Below are 22,051 nucleotides of genomic sequence, written 5' to 3' on the forward strand. Positions count from 1 at the left end.
TATCTAGTCCATTTATAGGTGTGTAACTGTCCTACTGTTACAACCCACAGGGATTGATGCAGTTTGTACTGATCCTACCCCATTTCATAAAAGGGGACCAGGCAGTCCTGCAGATTTCCCTGGCTTGGCTTTTTCAGAGCTTTGCTCTACTGCCCATCTAATAGATGGACTAGATTTGCATAGGTTTAGGGACCCTTAACAATGGTTACATTGTTAATCCTCACAGGGCTTGTTTGCTGAATGGGTGGATGCATCTACAACTTTAGTGCCTGGCATGCATTGTACAGTGCTTTCTGTAAAGCATATGTACAATGTGTTGATGGCACTAAAGTGGTGGATGTAATGCACCCATTCAGGGAACAAGCTCTGCACCAAAACCAGAGGAAGGGATAGGCCTTGCTGAGCCTATCTTAAAAGATAGGATGTTAGGATTTTTTGGGCTTCTTATTAGGCATTGGTGATAATAAAAGTAGTGTCCCTGTTTAATGTTTATTTTTCTTTTACAGGTGATTGTCTCTGGAGTTGTCCTGGCCTTTTGGATCTTCTGTTCATCTAGGAGCATCTGTCTCACAACCTGAAACAAATTAGATGTATTATAAATACTATGTAAAACTTATTAAATAAAACAATTTTAATGAAACTACTTTATATACCTTATCCTGAAATTATGCTGGAAATTTTTGTTTACTACTATTGATACAATGTTTAAACATCTGAATTTTTTACTTTGAAAATAAATACTTTGTAAAATTTACACCTATTTGTAACTTGTTACATAGATGCATGCAAAATGCATTGAAAAGATGTAAAAGTGGACTACATGTTCAATTTACAAACTAACAAATATTGCAAATTAGTTTGAAATATTAAAGTGGAAGAAACTTTAGTCAATATTTTAGTTTTCATATTTGAAAGTAAATTTAAAGCTATGCAACACCTAAGCTTTGTACAATTTATAATTAAATTAACTAAAGATCATTGTTAAATTTACAAAACATTAGAAAAGTGACACTGAAGCATCTATACAACATGGTTTTCACAAAGTCTTTGGTAACTTAAATTTAATCAAAGCTCTTAAATGATTTGTCTGCCAAACTTCAGATATTCTGAAATATTTTACCTAGATTAAAACCATCATTGTTTGAAAGGGCAAAACAGATTACTGTCAATTAGTTTGACCTAACATCTGCAAGGTCCTGAAGGAATGGAATTTTTTTTGTAAAACTGTTTGCTAAAAACAAACCCTGCAACATTACCAAAGGCCATTGTTTTAATTGCCAAAGTACCAAATGAAAGACCAAGAAGCAACATACAGGTACATGGTAGAAAGGACAAAAGAATGGTTACGAGGACCCTTTCATTTGTTAAAGAAATGACTGGGAAAAATGCTGTCATACCACAAGGGGTCTTAACCCTTGTCATATACATCACTGACATTAATCTAAATATTATCAACCACAAAAATTGCTGATAACATGTTGTTATAAAAAAAAAAAAAAAATATAATATTGAGGCCGTAATGCAGATCTCTAACTCAAGAAATTGCCAGTCTTGTTACTATTTGTAAATATAAAACAGAAAAAAATCCAAGACCTTGCACGTAAGCCAGAACAATCCATATCACAACGACCACATTAAAATGAAACGACAATGAAGGTAAGGTAATTACCAAAAGAAGGCACCAAACTGCGAAATAATCAGAGCGCTAAATATCACCAAGAATGCCAATACGAGAACAAAAACGCATAAGGCGAACGATATCAAAAGTATCCGATTCACCTAGAATTCTATCGAGGGACAAGCGACTGCGAGGGACGGTCGGAAAGCAAGACACACGCTCGTCCTGGAAGTCAGGACATTCAACAAGGATATGCACAACTGTAAAAGGGACAACGCAATTCGGACAATAAGGAGCAGGGCGGTGCTCCATTAAGTGACCGTGGGTTAAGCGGGTATGACCAACCCACAAGCGTGCCAAAGCAGTGTCCCACCGCCGGTTACGGTGGTAGGAGGAAGGCCACGGGGACACACTAAGTTTGAGAGTACACAGCTTGTTACCAACCACAGAGGACCAACAACCCTGCCAACGGGGAAGAATGAATAACAGGATAAAAGTCGGAATAAGGAATACCTTTACGGGACATGGGACAAGAATGGATAGCATCCGCACGCTCATTGAAACACCAATATGGCTGGGAACCCAGCAAAACTCTACTGATTTAAATTTACTAGAAATAAGAAACAGCCAATGTTGAATCTCAATGACCAACGGATGGACAGGATTAAAGGACCCTAGAGCCATGAGGGCACTACGAGAATCAACTACAACCACAAAGGAGGAATGAGAAAGCAAGAGACGAAGAGCATAGAGAATAGCATAAAGTTCTGCCGTAAAGACGCTAGCCTCCGAAGGGAGGCGACACATGTAAGTATGGTCAGGAAAAACAACAGAGTAGCCCACACCATCCGCAGACTTAGACCCATCAGGGAAGATGGAAATAGAGTGGGAGTGCGAAGAAAAGTGCTCAAGGAAGACGCTTTTCAGATTTGTAGGAGGGGTAAAGGCTTTAGTAATACAAGTCAAGGACGTACAAAACTTGGGAAGGGGGACTCTCCACGGAGGTAATGAAGGAACAATACGAGGAGAAACATTACAAATATGAACAGAAAGAGAATCCTGTAAGCGAGATAACTGGACAGAAAGTGGGAGACAATGAAGAGGAACAGGAACCACAGGAGGAGGAAAAGTCAATGTACGACAGAGGCGAGAGGAAGGATGTTGGAAGGACCGCGCAAGATAGCGAAGACAGTAGCGATCACGGCAGTCCTGAAGAGAGAAAGCCAGTGTCAACATACAAACTAAGGGCGGGAGTCGAACGAAAGCCACCAGAGCCGAGACGCAACCCAGTATGGTGCAAAGCATCAAGACGGCGAAGAGTAGGAGAAGCAGAAGAGTATGCAGGGCAACCATAATTGAGTTTAGACAGGACGAGAGAGGAGTGCAAATAGAGGAGCGTGCGCCTATCCGCTCCCCAAGAAGTATGGGACAAAACCTTAAGGAGGTTAAGGGCCTTAGAGCATTCAACTCGGAGGCAAGAGATATGGGCTGACCAAGACAAACGAGTGTCAAAGACTAACCCCAAAAGCTTCGCGGAATCCCTGTACACAATGAGATGACCATAAAGCAACAACAATGAAGTAAAGGTCCTTTCAGTAAGAATCTATCATTCACTGAAAGTTGCTGCAGTTAAAAATAAAAGAAAATACAAGTACCTAGAAATAAACAAGCAACCTTTTTGACTAAGGAAAAGAAGGTAGTTATTCTACTGTATAAATCTAAGTATTCACTTAGATAACTGTATCCAAGCATAGAGGTTCCCCCCCCCTTCCCTTTCAGAAAAACATCTACTTTCGAAAAAGTTTAACATTGGCCAACAAAAATGATTCCAGAACTAAATTGCCTAATACCAGGAACAACTGAGAGCCATGACAAACACTGCAACCCTCTCCTACCCCCAAGTCTTATGCTATTTATGATCCAAGGTAATTTGAGATACTATACTGTACTTCCTACAGACGAGTCTAGTGAGAGGGTGATCTCCTGGCGATTAAATTGAAGCACGATACAGGTGTCAACGAACATCAGTCAGCCCACTTGTCAGCACAGTGGATAACTAATGACATCATAATTTGCAGTGTTGTATGCCTCCCTGTGGCCATTTAAATCAATAAAACACAGGGTTGTGGCAATGTTTACAGCATAAGGCAAGGTATAGAGGAATCCTGGAATGCCATGTAATGTGTAATCCTTGAATGTGCTTTAGGCAACCAAATTGAATAACAACATTTCTGGTGTTCGGCTATATAATCCGACTTTCTCATTCGGTATAATGTTTTAAACCTAAATAGGAATTCACTTTAAAGGTCAATTTATTTGGAAAGTGCTAACCAGATTCCAAATTACTGAGCTCTGAAAGTACTACAAGGCAAGTTAACCGAATGAGTGTTTGCCTATCCATACCCCCATGAGGTATGTGACAACACTGAATAAAGAAAGGGTCTTTGAACATTCACCATGCAGGTATTTGACATGACCAATATAGCCAAGTGTTAAAGATCATTCTAAGCAGTTCTGCACAATCCATATACTATCAATTAATATAATTGTACAATGGTACTTGGTGGATGATATTTCCTATTAAAACTCATTGGACAACTGTTTGTATTAGACATTTTAAACCTACAAATGGTAGCCCTAGATATCGCACTACAGTATTAATTACAAGATGAACAATGTAAAATCAATACCACAACAGCAAAGGATGACGGCTTTTCAACAACCGACAAACACGCAGGTCTAACACCAGCCATCCCGAGAGAGGACGTCCCAAGCATGTACACCCCACAACTTTACATCACCTTTGCTACCTCGTGCGAGCACGCAACAGCATGAGGATGCCATACTCCCAAACCAACTCCATGCACTTTGAGGCTTTAACAACTCAACATTTAAAAAGTTGATTTAAAAATTCAAACACCTGAATTTTTCCATAATTAAATTTACTAGGGAAATGCACACCAAGCCATGAAACTTACAATGAAGATGAACAAACTACACACAACTGTCACCAAACTTCCACATACCACCCCCCTCTCACTCCTGCCCTCCCTCCTTAGGTGCTCTGATTGGCTGAGCACCTGAGCCACCACCACTCACCTCTTGTTGTGAGAGCCTAAAGCATGTTTGGTTGCACTTTAAAAGTTCCCGAGTGTACTCGCCTAATTGTGAGTACCGCCTGCCCGGTTCACCATTTTGTTTTTCAATCTACCTCAATTTACCCCTTTACAGTCAAATATTATGCAAAATTCTGTTTAAGACTTGTCCCTTCTTAACTTAAATAACTGCTTTGGCCATCTGCAATCTTTCTAGGTGGGTAAAAATGACTCTTGAGGCCAGAAAGGACTTATCACACGGCGATCATAACAATACGGTACACACACAAAATCACAACCTGATATACACCAAGCAGAAAATCCATTGGAGCTGTGAGGCGACGTAAACCCTTGCCCAAGGCACTGGCAGCTGCATACTCTACCACAGTATATTAATGACTTTGTAAAAGTCTTACAACCGGATTTCCCCATAAATCACAGCAAGTTTTGAGGCCCCTCCTTGAGTCAACGTCTTATGTAAGACCTACAAGCACTCAGGTGAAGGCTGAAGCAGTTCAACACCATACGCCCCAACTTCAAATACACAGTTGAGAGGCGGGACCAAAACGTGATTTTCTGTGTGTGCCTGAAGTTGGGGCATACGGTCTTGCTTCACCCTTCACTTTACCCTTCACCGGCGTACTTCAGGGGTTTTATTTAATACTTGGACTGGCTTCAGTAGGGCCTCCAGACTTTCTGTGGCTTCACAAGTGTCACGTGAATCCCCTGCATAGCAGTGGAACTGCCTTTTCCCTTCACCTTCAATGCCTCTGCACTGGAAGTATACATCTACACCAGCCCAGAAGAGTCATCAGTCCTGCCACCTCTCCATACCCCCCAGGGCCTGGCACGGCCTGGTACGACTCAGAGGCAAGCCGGGCGCCACTGCTAACTGGCAGTTTGTCCCCACAAACAAGCAGTTAGCCGCCTTCAACTGACAGTGGTACAGCTCAACACAAAGGCACCGCCAGCCACAACGAGCAGTTTGCTAGTTGACCAGATGTCCACCTCGTGTTGACACTGGATGAGTCATCACCGCCGGACTATATAAAGAGCGCTGCCTCCCTGGAGAGGCAATCTCTCCCTTAGTGCTCTAGGATCACCTTCGTGTCTCTAACCCGTCGTCCACTTCCAGCCAACATCGTGTGACTGATGCCATGGTGGTATGGTAGCTGTCTTCAGAACACCAGTATATCTTCATACTTTTATTCATTGCTTATAGTTTATTTTTTGCATTTAAGGTCATACTAACTTGTTCACCTTTGCATTACATGATAGTCAAGTATTGTCATGTGTTATTTTTGTTCATTACTATTTCAGTAAATTGTTTAATTATTTATTTGATAATTTTCATTTGTTTCCACCTGCAAGGCCAATAGCAGCATTTCTTTCATTTATGTGAGGGAGAGCCATACCATCTTGGTTCAGTATAGCTGTGATACCATAACCCGTCACACAAGATATCCAGTTGTAAGACTTTTACCATCAGTGGTGGTAGAGTATGCAACTGGCAATGCCTTTGTTACAGGTTCGCTTCATCTCACAGCCCCAGTGGATTTTCTCACACATTTGAATACATGAAACAACTTTATTTGATACATTCCAAACCAAAGTACTGTACAGTACAGTAATTATCAAACCATCAAATGTGTGTGGGATAATCATAGTGCGCTAAATATCACTAACGTCGCCGATACAAGAACAAAAACGCATACGGCGAACAATATCAAAGGTATTGAATTTACCAAGAATTTTATCGAGGGACAATTGACAGTGAGGGATGGTCGGGAAGCAAGACACGTAAGTCCTGGAAGTCAGGACATGTAGAGACAACGGTTTGGACAATAAGAAGCAGGGCAGCGCTCCATTAAGTGCCCGTGAGTTAAACGTGTATGACCAATATACAACCTCGCCAGAGCCGTTTCCCACCACCGGTTACGGTGGTAGGAGGAAGGCCACGGGAACACATTACTCTTAAGAGCACGCAATTTGTTACCAGTAACAGAAGACCAACAACCCTGACAACGGGCAAGAATGGGGAAATGAATAACTGGGTAAAAGTCATAATAAGGAATACCTTTACGGGAGATGGGACAGGTGCGGATAGCTTCCTTAGTGGCAGTGTCCGCACGCTCATTTAAGAACACACCAATATGGGTGGGAATCCAGCGAAATTCCACTGTCTTAAATCTACTGGAGATAAGAAACAGCCAATGTTGAATTTCAACTACCAAAGGATGGACTGGATTAAAGGATTCTAGAGCCATGAGGGCACTGCAAGTGTCAACTACAAACACAGAGGAGGATTGACAGCGAGAAAAGAGTTGATGAAGAGCATAGAGAATAGCATAAAGTTCTGCCATGAAGATGCTAGTCTCCGGAGGCAGGAGACACAAAGGTGCAGTCAGGAAAAACTACAGAGTAGCCTACACCGTCTGCAGACTTAAGACCCATTGGTGAAGACGGAAATAGAGTGGAAGTGTGAAGAAAAGTGTTCAAGGAAAAGGTGATTTAGAACTGTAGGAGGGGTAAAAGTTTTAGTCATGTGGGTCAAGGCTTACAGAATTTAAAAACGGGGACCCCTCCATAGGGGCAAAGACGGAATGACACGAGGGGAAATATTGGTAACACAAACTGAAAGAGCATTTTGTAAGAGAGACAACCGTACGGAAAGAGATAGGTGGTGAAGGGGAACAGGAACCACAGGATGGGTAAAGGTCAAGGCATGACATAAGCAAGAGTGAGGGTGCTGTAAGGACCGTGCAAGGTGGAGAAGACAGTAGCGATCGTGGCGATCCTGTAGAAACAGGACGCCAGTTTCAACATACAGGCTTAGGGTAGGTGTCGAAGGAAAGGTACCAGAGCTGAGCCGTAACCCAGTATGATGCAGTGTGTCCAGATGGTGAAGGGTAGAAGGAGAAGCAGACGAGTAAACAGGGCCATAATCGAGTTTAGACAGAACGAGAGAGGAATGTAAAGAGAGGAGCAGTGTCGATTAGCTCCCCAAGAAGTATGGGACATGACCTAAAGTTAATTAAGGGCCTTAGAGCATTCAACTCGGACGTAAAAAATATGGGGCGACAAAGACAAACGAGTGTCAAAGATTAGCCCTAAAAGCTTTAGCAGATTCTTTGTACAAAAGGGGATGACCCCTGTTACCTAACAGTAAATAGGTATCTGGGAGTTAGCTGTTACAGGCTGCTTCCTAGGGGTGCGTGTGTGGGAGAAAAAAAATTTAGTAGTTAACCACTGAACTGCTCTGTCTCCAAATAACACCCTGGTGTACAAGAAATAAATTCTTTCCAAAAAATTTTTTTCTCTTCTTATATTGTTAAAATGCAGAGTCTGATCACGGGGAAACTAAACAAAAAATATTGTATGTGACTTACTTTAGCTGCGATGGAGCTGGGAAGTTGAGCAAATTATGGGCGCTGAGCGTTGGAGCGATGGGGGTCTGTCGGCTCCGCCACCCCGTGCGACGGCAGTTGCTGCGAATAAAATGTTGCGCAATTATTTTGAAGTTTCTCATTCATTTCTTCTTTTTTTTTTGCTGTAATATTATTTAAAAGTGTGTAATTTGTGGAATTTATATATTTCAAAGTATAGAACATCGCTATGCTCAAAATTATGGGCCTCATATATGCGACATATTCTACAATCAAACAGTGTTTTTGCTGTTATTACACTATATACACACATTGTATATACCCATCTACGTATGTATTCACCATAACGATTCACTATGTTGGTATGGTGAGCCCAAAAAACATGAGTGAGCTGCCAAACCCTGCCAGTCCTCCCTCCCTCCTCCAACACATTACTCTCCAACATTCCTCCTCCCAAAATACTGTTATTGTGTTTATTACACTATTTACACACGTTATGTATAAGTATGTACATGTTTTATTCATGTACATACGTACATACTTGCCATCTCCTCACCTCTCTCTCTTGCCTACTTAATGCTCTTGCTTCCCTCATCTCATCACAATCGACTTTATAATGGTCCAGGACGGATCGAAATGTCGTCGTCTATTCAATTTCCAGTGTGTGGTTTGGTCAACAATGAAATCTTCATGCAAGATCTTATAAAGAAAACCCCTAGAACGAGTTTTGCAGATACGAAAGAGTTTGAGGTGAGTAGGGGATGGTTTGTGAAATTTTGAAAAAAGACATGGTATTCATTGTGTTGTGAGGCATGGTGAGGGTGCCAGCTCAGACAAAGTAGGGGCTGAAAGATTTGTTCGTGATTTTAAAGATTTTGTAGATACTGTATTGATGGATATATTCCACAACAAGTGTTTAATTGTGAGGAGACATGGCTATTCTGGAAAAAATTGCCGAAGAGGACATACATTACCCAAGAGGAGGCGTCACTGCCCGGACACAAGCTAACTTGGGCTAACTTGTGTCAGGATAGGCTAACTCTTGTGCTGTGTGGCGATTTGAAAATTAAACCCTTGCTCGTGTATCATTCCGAAAATCCAAGAGTTTTAAAAAATATATAACGTGCAGAAAAACTGTGATGTGGAGTGGTTTGCCCTGCCATCAAAAAATATCTGCAAGAGAAAAGTTTGACACTCAAGGTCCTGCTTCTCGACAATGCTCCTGCTCATCCTCCAGACTTGGAGGATGCATTGTTGGGGCCACTTTTTTTTTTTAGGGATATTCCTACATGAGCCCTGAGTTTCTGGCTAATGTACCAATGACATGAAGGAGGAGTTTTCAACCTACCTTGTGTTAGGTGTGCAGAGGTCAATGGTTGAACATAATGTCAGGAGCAAAGGGGGGCGTTTGCCTCTTCGAACACAATTGCGACCATCTTCATCTCTTCGAACTATCCTAAATGCTCTCTTCACCTGTCTGACCAAATTGGGTGTCCAGACCACCTTTGAATCTGAAATTGTAAAATTAATAGCAATTTCAGAATATTCAGTCCATTTATACTAACAAAATTATACATACAGTACTGTAATTGAAATTTTACAGAATGATAAAGGCAATTTAGCAACTTTGTTAAAATGCACATGGGGGAAATACATGAAAATAGGTTAATATTGTTTGTAAGGTTGATGGGAAATGTTTATTACTTTTATGATTTAAAAGATGTATAGCCCTAATACTCCATCCTGGGTGCATTCCACCAGGTAATGACCACAGCAAAAGTTTTCCACGAGGCTCTATTGTCACACAAACTTTTCACATTTTCAAACTTGATTCATCTTTTTCCCCCTCGTTCCAGGGGTTTCTTTAAAAGGTCTTCATGCAAATGCCTTGGTTTCTCACAAATGATGGCCTCTGAAATGCTATCACCTGCTAACTCCTTGTTGTGTATCCAAATTAATAAAAACTTTTTAACATCCTCAAGTGTTTGTGTTCTTTGTTTCTGGATTGTTGATATGCCTTTTGCCACTTTAATGTTCATAATGTCCTTTTTCTTAGCAAGTACAGTGCATATTGTTGACATAGATTTGTTGTACTGCCTAGCTAGTTCAACAACCTGTGCACCATTTTGATGTTTATGAATGCTCTCTTGTTTTTCCTCTATGGTCATTCTCACATGTGTTTTCTTGGCTTGAACCTTACCACTGGCTTTCTTGGGACTCATGGCAAGATATATCATAACAAATTTTATGTTCAAATAGCCAAAAATCCCAAAACAAATGTAATGCTTTACAAAGAATTCAGGCGCGATACTTACTAGGCAGGAGACACTGGTAAACTGAGGCGCGATCACCATGCCACCACGCGCTAGGTCAGCCCATACGTATATCAACAAACTCCTTTCCCGAGGCAAAGTTTGCAACCCGATTAAAATTTTTCGAAGAAATTAGGCTCGTAACCCGAAAAGTTCATAAATATTCATTCGTAAGCCGAGGTGTCACTATATATAACTAAAAAATTAAACTCAGGATTACTTTCAACCCCCACCCATTTTACTCTACTCCATCGCCACCTACCTTCACCCCCCTCTATGATGTACTCTTCCATAGACACCTACCTTTGCCCCCCTCCTCCCCTCTACTCCTCCATCATCACCTACCTTCACACCCCCTCCCTTCTCCTCCTCCATCGTCACCTTCCTTTCACCCTCCTCTATGATGTACTCTTCCATAGACACTTACGTTCACTGCATATAATGCTCCCCTCTACTCCTCCATCGTCACCTACTTTCACCCCCCCTCCGCTCTACTCCTCCAGGGTCGCAGACAATTTCACGAGCGTGAGAACTACGAGTTCTCTAACTACTCTCACACTCCTACTCTCTCACCAGTGAGGGGGAGGGAAGGAGGGAGGAAATGAAGGAAGAAAGGTGGGGGAGAGAGAATAGGCAGGGGGGAGGAGGGCCTAGATACATTTCTTCCATATAGATAGGTAGACTGAGGGAGAGCTGCTTGCCAAGAGCCCTATCAGACAGGCTTTTTATTCCTCAACCCTCCCTAATATGCCACATCCTGGTCAGGACAACTTGCTCGATTGTTATTCTTGGTGTGACTCGATAACTGACCTCGAGGCGGGGCATGGTCATGGATTATCTCCCTGGGGCACGCACCTCCCTGCCCCAGCTCTCTCTCTCTCTCACATAATCTATCAAGGGTCTAACATGAGGTCATTGTGCCTACCAGAAGTGTATATGTCCAAGGCTGGCCACCTGTCTGGACCATTCAAATGTATAAACACGTAATTAGTCTATTAAAATTATATATAATGCTACAATTATAAATTAATTTGTTCATGGTCATTTGTTTATCAGTATTTTAATATGAGGTATATATACGCATGTATGTATACGTTGACGTACACATATATGATTATGTGTATGGAATGATTATGATTATGTGTAATCATATATGATTATATCTAATGGAATGCATTAGTAAGTGATGTGGTGGAGGCTGACTCCATACACAGGTTCAAGTGTAGATATGATAAGAGCCCAATAGGCTCAGAAACCTGTACACCTGTTGATTGACGGTTGAGAGGTGGAACTAAAGAGCCAGAGCTCAACCCCAGCAAGCACAATTAGGCGAGTATATGAACGAATGCACATGTACATTTTCAAATGAATTAAGATACCTTGAGATACACAATGACTTAGTTTAAATAGTTTAAACACATTATGGTACTGATTTTGACATGCTGATGTCTGGAAGGGAGAGGGGGTGTGGGGGGTTATTGTCTGAGGTGGAGGACCAGAAGAGGGGGTCAGTGGAAGGATGGTGGCTGGAGGGATGCCATTGTTCTAATGGTTATGAAAACAATTATTGATGGCAGGAATTCAGTGGGTGTGTACTTCACCCGCACCATCCCCATACTGTGCCCTGCTACAACCCCCCCCCCCACTCCACCCATGCTGTGCGGGGCGTATTACACATTATGGGATAACCGACTGTCTGTCCATTCCTGTCTGCTCGTTATGCTGCCCTTCCTTTTGAAAATTGTCTGCTTTATTGACTTCCTTCAAGACCACACGTTAGCCTCTTATCACGCCCTCTTACCACTCTCAGGGAGCCGGCTCTTCTATACAATAGTTACCACTCAGTCCCCAAGGTGAAAGAGTGCCCGGGCATATGACTTGTTACGTGTACTTATTTGCGATTCGTTTGGGCTGTCACGTATGGTGATTAGTGTTGGGTAAGGCTAGGCCAGGTCAGGTCAGACTAGGCCAGGTCAGACTAGGCTAGGTAAGGCTAGGCCAGGTCAGGTCAGGTCTGGTCAGGTCTGCTAGGCCAGGTCAGGCCAGGCCAGGCTAGGCAGGGTGAGAGAAGTAAAGCGGCAGGTACTTACGTTTCCGAGAAAGTAGCGGCGGTAGTATATTGTTGATTTAGATTTGACGACATCCTGAAGCTAGTAGGTGGCGGCCTCATCGCTCTCGAACTTGTTGTTGTTGTAGGGGATACGAGGCACACCCAATATCCCCCTTACATTGATCACATCGCACACTAATATTTTTACTATTTCGGACACCAGATTTGTCTGTTTCGTATATGTATAATTGTTCAATATTAAAACCACAATAAAATGCTCTTAACAGTTACAATTTTCAACTTAACAGCCATATGACCAAAACAACAGCCTTTTAACAGCCTTAAAAGACCAAAGGTCTTTTTATGTCAGAAGAACGGCAGAAACTGGATCTATATATGAAAACTCTTTCAGGACAAAATTTAAAGTAAAACTAAAGATATTTGTAGTTGTATAAAAGTTGCATTTTTCATCGGTCGTAGAGCCGGAAATCCGCAATATTCATCTCAGAACAATGCTTATTTCACGCAGAATCGTTAATACACGTAAGATTTTTATACGTCTCAAGAAAGATAGAAACATAAATTTACTTTAATCTAGTTTTACATAATCTAGTTTTACTTTAAATTTTGTCCTGAAAGAGTTTTCATATATAGATCTAGTTTCTGCCGTTCTTCTGACATAAAAAGACCTTTGGTTTAATAAGTTATTAAGATGTTTTCAACAATATTACTAGGGTGTTCACCGATTCTAACATGGGCGACCCTTTGGGAAACGCATGGAAACGCAACACATAGGTTGACCCGATTGACAGACTGGTTATATTCCAACAGGGTCTGAGACATTAAACACAGGACTCGACAGGGGGTCCATTCTGCCAGCTTATATACTAAGATCTTTGGGGCTGACAGTCCCCAAGTGGGCATGTTGAAGGCATAGACGACATTGGTTTCTTTCAAGGCGTTCTGTTTGGTGTCTGGAGAGTTCTTCATGAGTAGATTGGCCGTCTTCTTGTTTTTGTAGTAAATGTTGTGTTGATTTAGGGGCGACGACGATCGTGGGATCGGATGCGCCCTTTGTAGTAAATTGTTAATTGCATCTTCCGATTTGTGTCTGTGGGGATAACGTTCCTATTTATAATATCTTTCAGGACACTCCTCCGTTTTATGAGCCGTCGAAAAGAGGTTCCTGTAAAACAGTCTAATGGGAGGTACAAGTGTTGTGATAGTTGATTCTTCAGAGGGTACATGGCGTTTCACCTTACTTTTGATGATGTTTTCAACTTAACAGTTAAAAAAGCCATTGTTGATTAGGCCCTGCCCTACTCTACAGAGTTCTTCATCGACCTGCTTCCAACCACAGCTATAAGTGAGTGTTCGGTTGACGTAAGCATTGACAACACTCAACTTGTACCCGTCTGGGCAGTCACTATTGGCCTTAACCCTTATACTGCTACAGCTTGGGCTGTAAATGGGGGGTATAAGCTGGGTCTGGGCAAAAATATATTTGAATTATGTGAAAATTAATATTAAATGTTAAACAAATCTCCAACTTATTGGCTTCAGCTTTGTAAAAGTTTCATCCCAATATTTTCAGAAATGTATTTTAGGCAATTTTTTTTTTTGTAATAAGAACGATTTGTTGATAAGGAGAACAGCTCCTATTAACTGGAACTGAGGGATAATGCAGTATTGAAGAGATGCAAGCACCTGTTTGATGCACAAAGAAGAAGAATAGAAGTTAAAAGTGCCTACAAAATGGATATGCAGCTGGTGCCTTTATAGTACAGTATTGCTGAGTAATACATAATAACACATACAATAATGAGTAAGTATGTTATTATACTCTATTTTGTTATATATCATACAAATACATTGTCCAATGGTAATACCTGTTACTTTCACTAATGTCTACAATTTTTTTTAGGAGAGATTTTCAGAGTTAGGAGAGAGTTGCTGGAAAAGGTGATGTGTCGGTGGCAATGCATCCGTTGCAGAGGGTGGCTGGACATTTTAAGTGTCACTGGCTACTTTGATGTGGGAGATGATGGGATGATGGCAAACACCTGTGGGTCATCATCACTATCACTAGCTGCTGTACAAGTCAATGGTTTTGAGTCAGACTTTTTCTTGAAGGTTGTCAAGGCTTTTCAGAGCAATGTTTTGAGAGGCAATTGCCGGGCTGGAGACACTTTTGGGAAATATGTTCTCAAAGTATTTTGTACAACAATCTTCTTTTTAATGTCAATTTGCTTATAGTGTGCAAGGAAATATAAAACTATTTTTGAGGCATTTTGATATCTCTTGGCATTGCTCTTTTGCTCCTTCAAACCTGCCAAGGCAATATCTGCTAGCTTAAATACTTCTGCTGTCTTAAATACATCTGCCAGTCTCTTGGCTGTGAATTGTTTTAAGATGGTCCCAACTGTCAAGTGGTTCACTCCATAAATGTTTGCAATTTGTGTTGTTTTTCACTCCTCTCACAGCAATGTCTAGCTTTGTCTCTTAAGCTAATGGGTCACTTTTTTCTGGCACTGATTCATTATCAACACTCTTCCTCTTCCTATCAGTCATTTTTAATGGATTTTCCTTGATAAAGTCCAGAGAAAGTAGTTTGTCTAGTCTGGGCACAAGAAAACTGTTTACCGATTTAGCATAGGTCTCCAAAGATAGAAGTCATGTCATACACACAAGGGTTTGCCAATGTGTTTTAAAACCTACCTAACCGAATCTTACCCAAAGAAACCTAATCTAATCCAATCAAGCCTAAGCTAATACATCTCAACCAAATGAAAGTAAGCTGTCAAAATGGCTTGTGTTCGATTTAACAATACCCCACCTTCTCTAGTGGGCCATGTGGATGTTTTTGTGTAGTACTCCACCATATGCCTGGCGTATGGATATTTTAGTGCACTGCAATACTGGGGACGCTCCAGCGAGTTTGGTTAGTGATTTGATGCGTGAAGAAGAACTTGAGCTGATGTTCGGATAGATGAGTTGGTATAATGGGAACCTCCTGTAATGTCTTAGCATTTACAGCTTCAGTAGATAGGCAGTTCTGTAGGTTTATAGCCCTATGTGGTGAAAAGGATCTTGGCATCTGTTTTCTGTCCTGCATTGTGGCTTCTTGAGCCTCAAGTTGTTGTCCCTTGTGTTACATTTGATCTTTAAATATACATATAACTCACTTAGACTTATGTAAACCTTTAAATCTTTGTGTTATTGTTGTCTGCAGTCTTCAGTTGTCTATCTCTGAAGTTTACTAAAGTGGAGCTTTTATCATCAGCGGTGTAGCCTATATCTAGATTATTCCTATGTCACAATTTAAATGAATCTGCTTGCACTACTGTACTGTACCAGATTTTATAAAAAATAAAAATATCAAAACTTGCCTAATCCTCATTGCATTCCCTATTTGTGTCTTTAAAAATTTCTTAGGAATCTGCCCAGAAATAAATGTAATCTAATTGTTAACTGGCAAAAGCAGACAAATTTCTCCTTAGTTGCATGGAAGACACATATTGCAAAATATATTACAATTATTAGATGAAACTTGTTTTAATCTAATGCTTGCAATTCTTTTTTTATGGCTAAATTTAACAGGAAAGATATGCAGGCGATGAGTCACAATAACGTGGATAAAGTATGATGACCAGACCACACACTAGAATGTGAAGGGACGACGACGTTTCGGTCTGTCCTGGACCATTCTCAAGTCGATTGTGACTTGAGAATGGTCCAGGACGGACCGAAACGTCGTCATCCCTTCACATTCTAGTGTGTGGTCTGGTCATCAGGAGATATGGATTTGAGATCCTTCCCGGGTGTAAATCTAGGGTAATGATTGACTGTGCTTGATTGCTGAAGTTTAAATTTAATCTATTTGTGTCAATTCGTAGACTCGTCGACATCTTCAATTTACAAGCGAAGCTCCCAGATTCAATTCCCATTGTAGGACACAGTTGGGAACATTTCCTCTCACTTGATGTCTATGTTCACCTTGAAGTAAACAGGTAAATAGGTGTTAAATAATTGTTATTGGTTGCATCCTGGGGAAGATCAGTAGTTGGCTTGAAGGGACTTTCATAAGCCTTAGAATATATATGAGACTAGAGGGGTAATTCAGATTGCCAAATATCCTTAGACTTTAATGTTTGTACAGTAAATATAATAAAAAATTGCCTAGCATATGTAGGCTACATATACAAAATATGTTAAATACTGTATGTCATAACACCCCTACATGGTGCAGTCCCTTAATTAGTCAGGTTATAGTTAGCACTGGATCAGTGACAATGTGGATTAGGGAGACCTCAACATGCCTGATAGACTTCCTGACAATGGTATAACATACTATACCTGATCTGACCTTGTTCAGCACCACCATTTTGTGCTAAGAGCAAAGTTTTACCCTCTTATTACTAGCAGTTGTGGGTCTAATCCACTATTACATTGCCAACATTGTGTTACAGGTTTGCTTTATCACCAGCACCATCCTCTAGTCCTACTTTTTATGTATTGTCATATAGAATTTAGCACTCAAGTTCAGCCAAAATTTAGAATAGACAATTTTAAGTTTATTATTATGACCATGCATGGAATCCCAAAACATGTTTAACATAATATATGGTTATGTTTATATGCATGTTTTTAACATACTAAGCACCAGAGTACAAATGAGGTAGCAAATGTGTACAGCCACAAATTTTGTATTGGTCAGCAAGTTAACAGGCAAATTGTTTACTGAATCAGTCTATGGGTGTAAAAATACAGTATTTGAGTGAATTTCCTTACAGTACGCTGTTAAATATATAATCTGCCTATAACACTAGTTCTTTAATGCTGTAGTGTTTATTACTGGTGATAATGCATGCTGTGTAACCCTACGATACAACAAGCATAATTTGAATTACCACAGGTTTTAAAATGATGACATTTCCAAATTCTTTTGAGTTTGATATTACTGTACCAATTTTCTGAAGTTACTAATGTTAATCAGGCCAGGATGCCATATGCAACATTGCTAGTAATAAACTGAACTTTCATGTTAATATCATTGCACTTTTTTGGTGGGAACCTCTTGTGGTTTCCTGAAGCTACTATCACTGATAGTGTATCAACTACTATGTTACATCAGCTGCAGAATTCTATAGTCCTATCAGAGACCAGTGCCAGAGCCTGACTCCCCCCCCACCTCACAGAGATGCAGGGAGTGGTGGCATTTATTTATTTATGCCAACAATGGGGAAGCAGCCAGAAAGTCAGTGAGATAAAACAGAACACTGCTGGCTTAGAGACCACAACCTCAAGAACTGCCAAAAGAACTCCCCCCAACTATGTAAATAAATTATTCAAATTTTTCCAAACTAGAGCAAGCTGGTTTGTTTTACCTCCCCACTTGTTTGGCAGGGAGGTGGGAAGGAGCTTGTGGTCAGCTGGCTACACCACCTCCAGTTCTATGCTGGTATGTCTAGTGTGTGCCTGGGTACCTCTCTGCTGCTTGGGCTCCAGTATTTTGCTGTTACAGCTAAATGGTGGTTTTTGCCTTTTTGAGCATTCCTGTACACTGTATCAGTGTAACATGAGGCTGGACATAAAGAGTGCTTGGAGCTGCATGTGCACATGTTTATCTTCCCTGTGGGTGTTCCCTCCTCGCTTGTGGTGGTTCTCACCCAGGGTGAGTCAGGTGTCTTCAGATTTTCCTGGCTTGAGGCTCACGTGCTACACAATAGTGCGGCGAGTTAGGTCTTCATACCCATTTCATCAGCTGCTGTGTTGGCTTACTTCATTGTTTCTATATCCCTATTTGATATAGAATCATATGACTCCTTCACTTAAAAGTCTGGTGTAACCTCCCAGTGCCTGGGTGTTTGGCTTGGTCAATTCCTTTGGACCCTAGAAATCCCTTGCAGGTTCATTGCTTCCAAAGATATCCACTCCAAACCTGCTCTTTGTGCTCGTCTCAGGGTTGTACGTTTTTCATTCCATGTGGCGACACTTATTCCTTCTCCTCCTGCCATGCTGTTTGTTTGGTCTGTGACACCTTCGACCCCGAGTCCTATGGAGTCTGTTTTCCCCATGTGACTTCTTTTTGACCCTCTCAATGAGGCTAGGGCTTATCAAGCAGCGTCCGCTTTACATGCTCAGTTTGCTAGGTTGCAGCGGTCCAGGTTGTGTGCCTGATTGGAGGGCTCAGAGCTGCCCCTATTTGATGTATTGAAGACTTGGAGGTGCTGGTAAACACTACCTTGGCCTCGTCTGCACTTCTGCTTCCTTCGACTTCAGGCATTGTTTGCCCTTCCTCTCCTTTTCCCAGCTTCAGGCCCTGAAGCATGAGGGTTTTGGGGTTAGGGGCAGGGTTTAGCTTTGGATATGGGTTGGTCAGCTCTGGTGGTTGCCCCTTTCATATTGGCGTGGAGGCAGTTGAGCCTGCTTGTCCAGTTTCAGCCATCCCCTTTGAAGGTTTCCCTTGGCCTCCACCTTCTTATCCTTGGCAATCAGGTATGGGTCCCTGGGTAGTTAGCTATAGGGAGCCACAAGGGTTTTCCCCTCTTCCAGTAAACCAGTATTGGAAGTAATGAAACACCAATTTCTAGGCGAGTCCTGGTGGCTCGCTGACTTCCTTCAGGTTGTTGGGGGGGTTTGGTTACATCTACCATAGAACTGAAGGTGGTGTAGTCAGCTAACCATGTGCTACCACTCTTCCCCAAATAAGTGGGGCAAACAAGCTTGTGCTAGTTTGGAGAGATTTTGATCATTTGTTTACATAATTGGGGGTTATTCTTTTTTTTTTTTTTGAGATATATACAAGAGTTGTTATATTCTTGTACAGCCACGAGTAAGCGTAGCATTTCAGGCAGGTCCCTGGAATACGACCCCCACGAAGAATCGTTTTTACAGCAAAATACCCATTTTACTGTTGAGTTAAACAGAGGCTACAGTTAAGGATTTGCGCCCAGTAAATCCTCCCCGGCCAGGATATGAACCCATGATAAAGCGCTCGCTGAACGCCAGGCGAGTGTCTTACCACGGAGACTGGTTCTTGACATTGCAGTTGTCTTGCTGACTTTGGGTTGCTTCCCCGATGATACCATAGATAAATAAATGCTACCCACTCCCTGCACCTCTGTAAGGGGGGGCCAGGTTCTGGTGTTGATTCCTAGTAGGACTATAGAACTCTTCAGCTGATGCAGCCTAGTAGTGGGTACACTATCAGTGACAGTAGCTTAAGGAAGCCAATGGGGCTCACCCAGAAATTGACATTTCATTACAATGCTGTCTTATTTACAGCACAAATTTAACAATAACATTTTTTGTCTTTATCAACAAAAATGTCAGTGCGTAGAACACATTTACTTCATTTAATTGGAATGTCATTAGCAAACCCAGTTACCCATTTCAAAATGTCTAATGCATAAAGCATTATCATCACAACATGTTCACCATTAATCAGTATTTTTAGTAAAAATGCAATCATGGTATCCCAAAATTAGATTTTAGGCTTGTCTGCAGATTAGCTAAACGATATTATTAACTAATAATGACAGTTCCACATTCTCACATTTCAGTAGTATCGTGACCAGCCTAGTTTCATTGGGGTCCTTCCCAAGTAATCTAACTAGTTTAGTTTAACTACAAATTGGCATTTCACTACTCCTGTAATATTTACACTAGCCTTAATTTGTCAAATGTTCTAATACTTTGTGTAAGTAAACATAATATCACACAGCAAGCTGTTTTTTGTAGCGATGGTCTGGGTTGGCACAAAAGTAGTAGAGGGAGAAGAACACAATGCCCAGCACACACAGGAGAGACACCAGCACCAGCGGTAGCCAGTGATACCAAAGGTTGCCTTCTGTTGTCAAGTACCTGAAAAATAATACATCATTAACACATGACACTCAAACAAAGTTCAGGAACTTAAATCACGTTCACACCAAAAGTATTATGCAAGATTAAAAAATTAAGACTTGGCACGTTCTACCAAACAAAAAAAATGCTAAATATGTGAAGTGACAAATTTCTAGTAATAAGTTATAAGTTAATACTGAACATTAATTTAAGTGCATTCCAATGTCCAGGTTTGCTAATTTTGATACTAGGTAGCTTCATCTACCATGGATATACAGTACTACTATTGAGAAATGCTGTATTTCAGGTAAGCATTTATTTTTAGGACATGGAGTACCAGGCTTTATTCCTTGCCAATTTTTCCATAACTCGAACCTCTATAATACAATATACATTGGAACCTTGGTTAACAAATGCCCCTCTTTATGAATTTTTTGGTTTACGAGCTCAATTTCTTTGTAAAATTCAACTCGGTATACGAGCTTTGCCTCGCTTGGCGAGTTTGTTGATACACGTATGGGTTGACCGAGCGAGTAGTTCCTGGTGGCATGGGCAACCACACTTCAGTTTACCAGTGTCTCCCACCTAGTGATGATCACGCTTGAATATTGTATTCGGGAGGACAACAGGATGGATGATGGGGGTACTGGATGGATGGTGGGGGGGGGGGGGACTGGATGGATGATGAGGGGACTGGATGGACGGATGGATGGTGAGGTGACTGGATGGATGGATGGATGGATGGTGAGGTGACTGGATGGATGGATGGTGGGGAACTGGATGGATGGATGGATGGTGAGGAGAACTGGATACAACTTACAAACTATCTCTCGGAACAGATTAAATTCGAAAACAGAGGTACCACCATATTGGTTTCGTCCAAAATGATTTTACAAGATTGTTCTCTGAGATGTTGTATGATTCCTTCCATGAGCTTGCAGATGTGTGATGTCGAGCTGATCACACATCAGCTTGTTTTCTGTCGAGCTCTTTCTGCCTTTTTTGAAAATGGGGGTAACATTTGCATATTTACAATCCAGAACTAATCCTTGGTCCAGGGATTTTCTGAAAAGGAGTTTCAGTGGTATGCATAGTGCTTTTGCCAGTTCCCACACGACTTTGGATTGAACTCCATCTACACCTGGGGCTCTTGAGTATTTTAGTTTGTCAATGCTCTTCCTGATTGTGTCATGTAATGGGTATATCCCTTAATTCATTCTCACCTCTTTAAAACATTTGTGTGGGTGATGGGATGTCGTTCAATCTTTCTAGTGTGAACACTGATGTAAAATATTCATTCAGAATGTTTGCTGCCCTTCTATCATCCAACATAACTTGGATGATAAAGTCTCATCTTTTAGGGATCCTACACAGTCCTTTGTTTTGGGTTTACTATGTAAATAGGCACAGAATGATTTTGGATCTTCCTTTATATTTTGGGTCTTCCTTTATATTACCTTCGTAATTTCTTTTTGCTAATCTGATTTCCTGAGTGGCTGAATTTAATGCCCCTTTTATATACAGTATCTCATAATCCATGATGTTCATCGTTGATTTATACCATCTCCATTGGTTTCGTTTAGTTATTCGTGCTGTTTTTACTACTTGTGTCATCCATCTTGTTCCTTTTCTTTTCTTTCTGTTTTTTTGGCACACATCTTTGTATGAGTTCAGTAATGACCTTTTTAAAAATTTTCCCATGATAATTCCATGCCCTGATCACCTATCAGTTCCCACCATGA

General features: G+C 41.1%; 2 protein-coding genes and 1 long non-coding RNA gene across 20 annotated transcripts in view; 1 reads left to right on the forward strand and 2 right to left on the reverse strand.

The window, feature by feature from the left end:
- Positions 1 to 1,212, forward strand: part of LOC138356738 (uncharacterized) — a 128,482-nt gene extending 127,270 nt beyond the window's left edge. For all 14 annotated transcript variants that reach the window (XR_011224608.1, XR_011224607.1, XR_011224610.1 and 11 more), the window contains one exon: positions 507 to 1,212. Coding sequence is in view for 4 of the 14 variants with exons in the window: in XM_069313046.1 (XP_069169147.1) it covers positions 507 to 578 (72 nt within the window). In the remaining 10 variants the exon portion in view is untranslated. The remainder of the gene's footprint in view (positions 1 to 506) is intronic.
- Positions 1 to 13,738, reverse strand: part of LOC138356740 (uncharacterized) — a 136,921-nt gene extending 123,183 nt beyond the window's left edge. The window contains exons 1-4 of one of the 2 annotated variants that reach the window (XR_011224616.1): positions 12,502 to 12,737; positions 9,448 to 9,610; positions 8,103 to 8,201; positions 476 to 574 (exon numbers count right to left, since the gene is read on the reverse strand). This is a non-coding gene — a long non-coding RNA (uncharacterized lncRNA). Of the gene's footprint in view, positions 1 to 475; positions 575 to 8,102; positions 8,202 to 9,447; positions 9,611 to 12,501; positions 12,802 to 13,723 lie in introns of those variants that run through there. The other variant, XR_011224614.1, reaches the window with a different exon arrangement.
- Positions 13,739 to 16,593: 2,855 nt separating this feature from the next.
- The window catches only part of LOC123767408 (XK-related protein 7), a 98,158-nt gene continuing 92,700 nt past the window's right edge, over positions 16,594 to 22,051 (reverse strand). For all 4 annotated transcript variants that reach the window (XM_069313050.1, XM_069313052.1, XM_069313051.1 and 1 more), the window contains one exon: positions 16,594 to 20,327. In XM_069313050.1, the coding sequence (XP_069169151.1) occupies positions 20,180 to 20,327 (148 nt within the window). In that variant the 3' untranslated portion in view covers positions 16,594 to 20,179. The remainder of the gene's footprint in view (positions 20,328 to 22,051) is intronic.

Source organism: Procambarus clarkii, chromosome 74, assembly GCF_040958095.1.
Source record: "Procambarus clarkii isolate CNS0578487 chromosome 74, FALCON_Pclarkii_2.0, whole genome shotgun sequence".
In the NCBI taxonomy this organism is placed as follows: domain Eukaryota; kingdom Metazoa; phylum Arthropoda; class Malacostraca; order Decapoda; family Cambaridae; genus Procambarus; species Procambarus clarkii.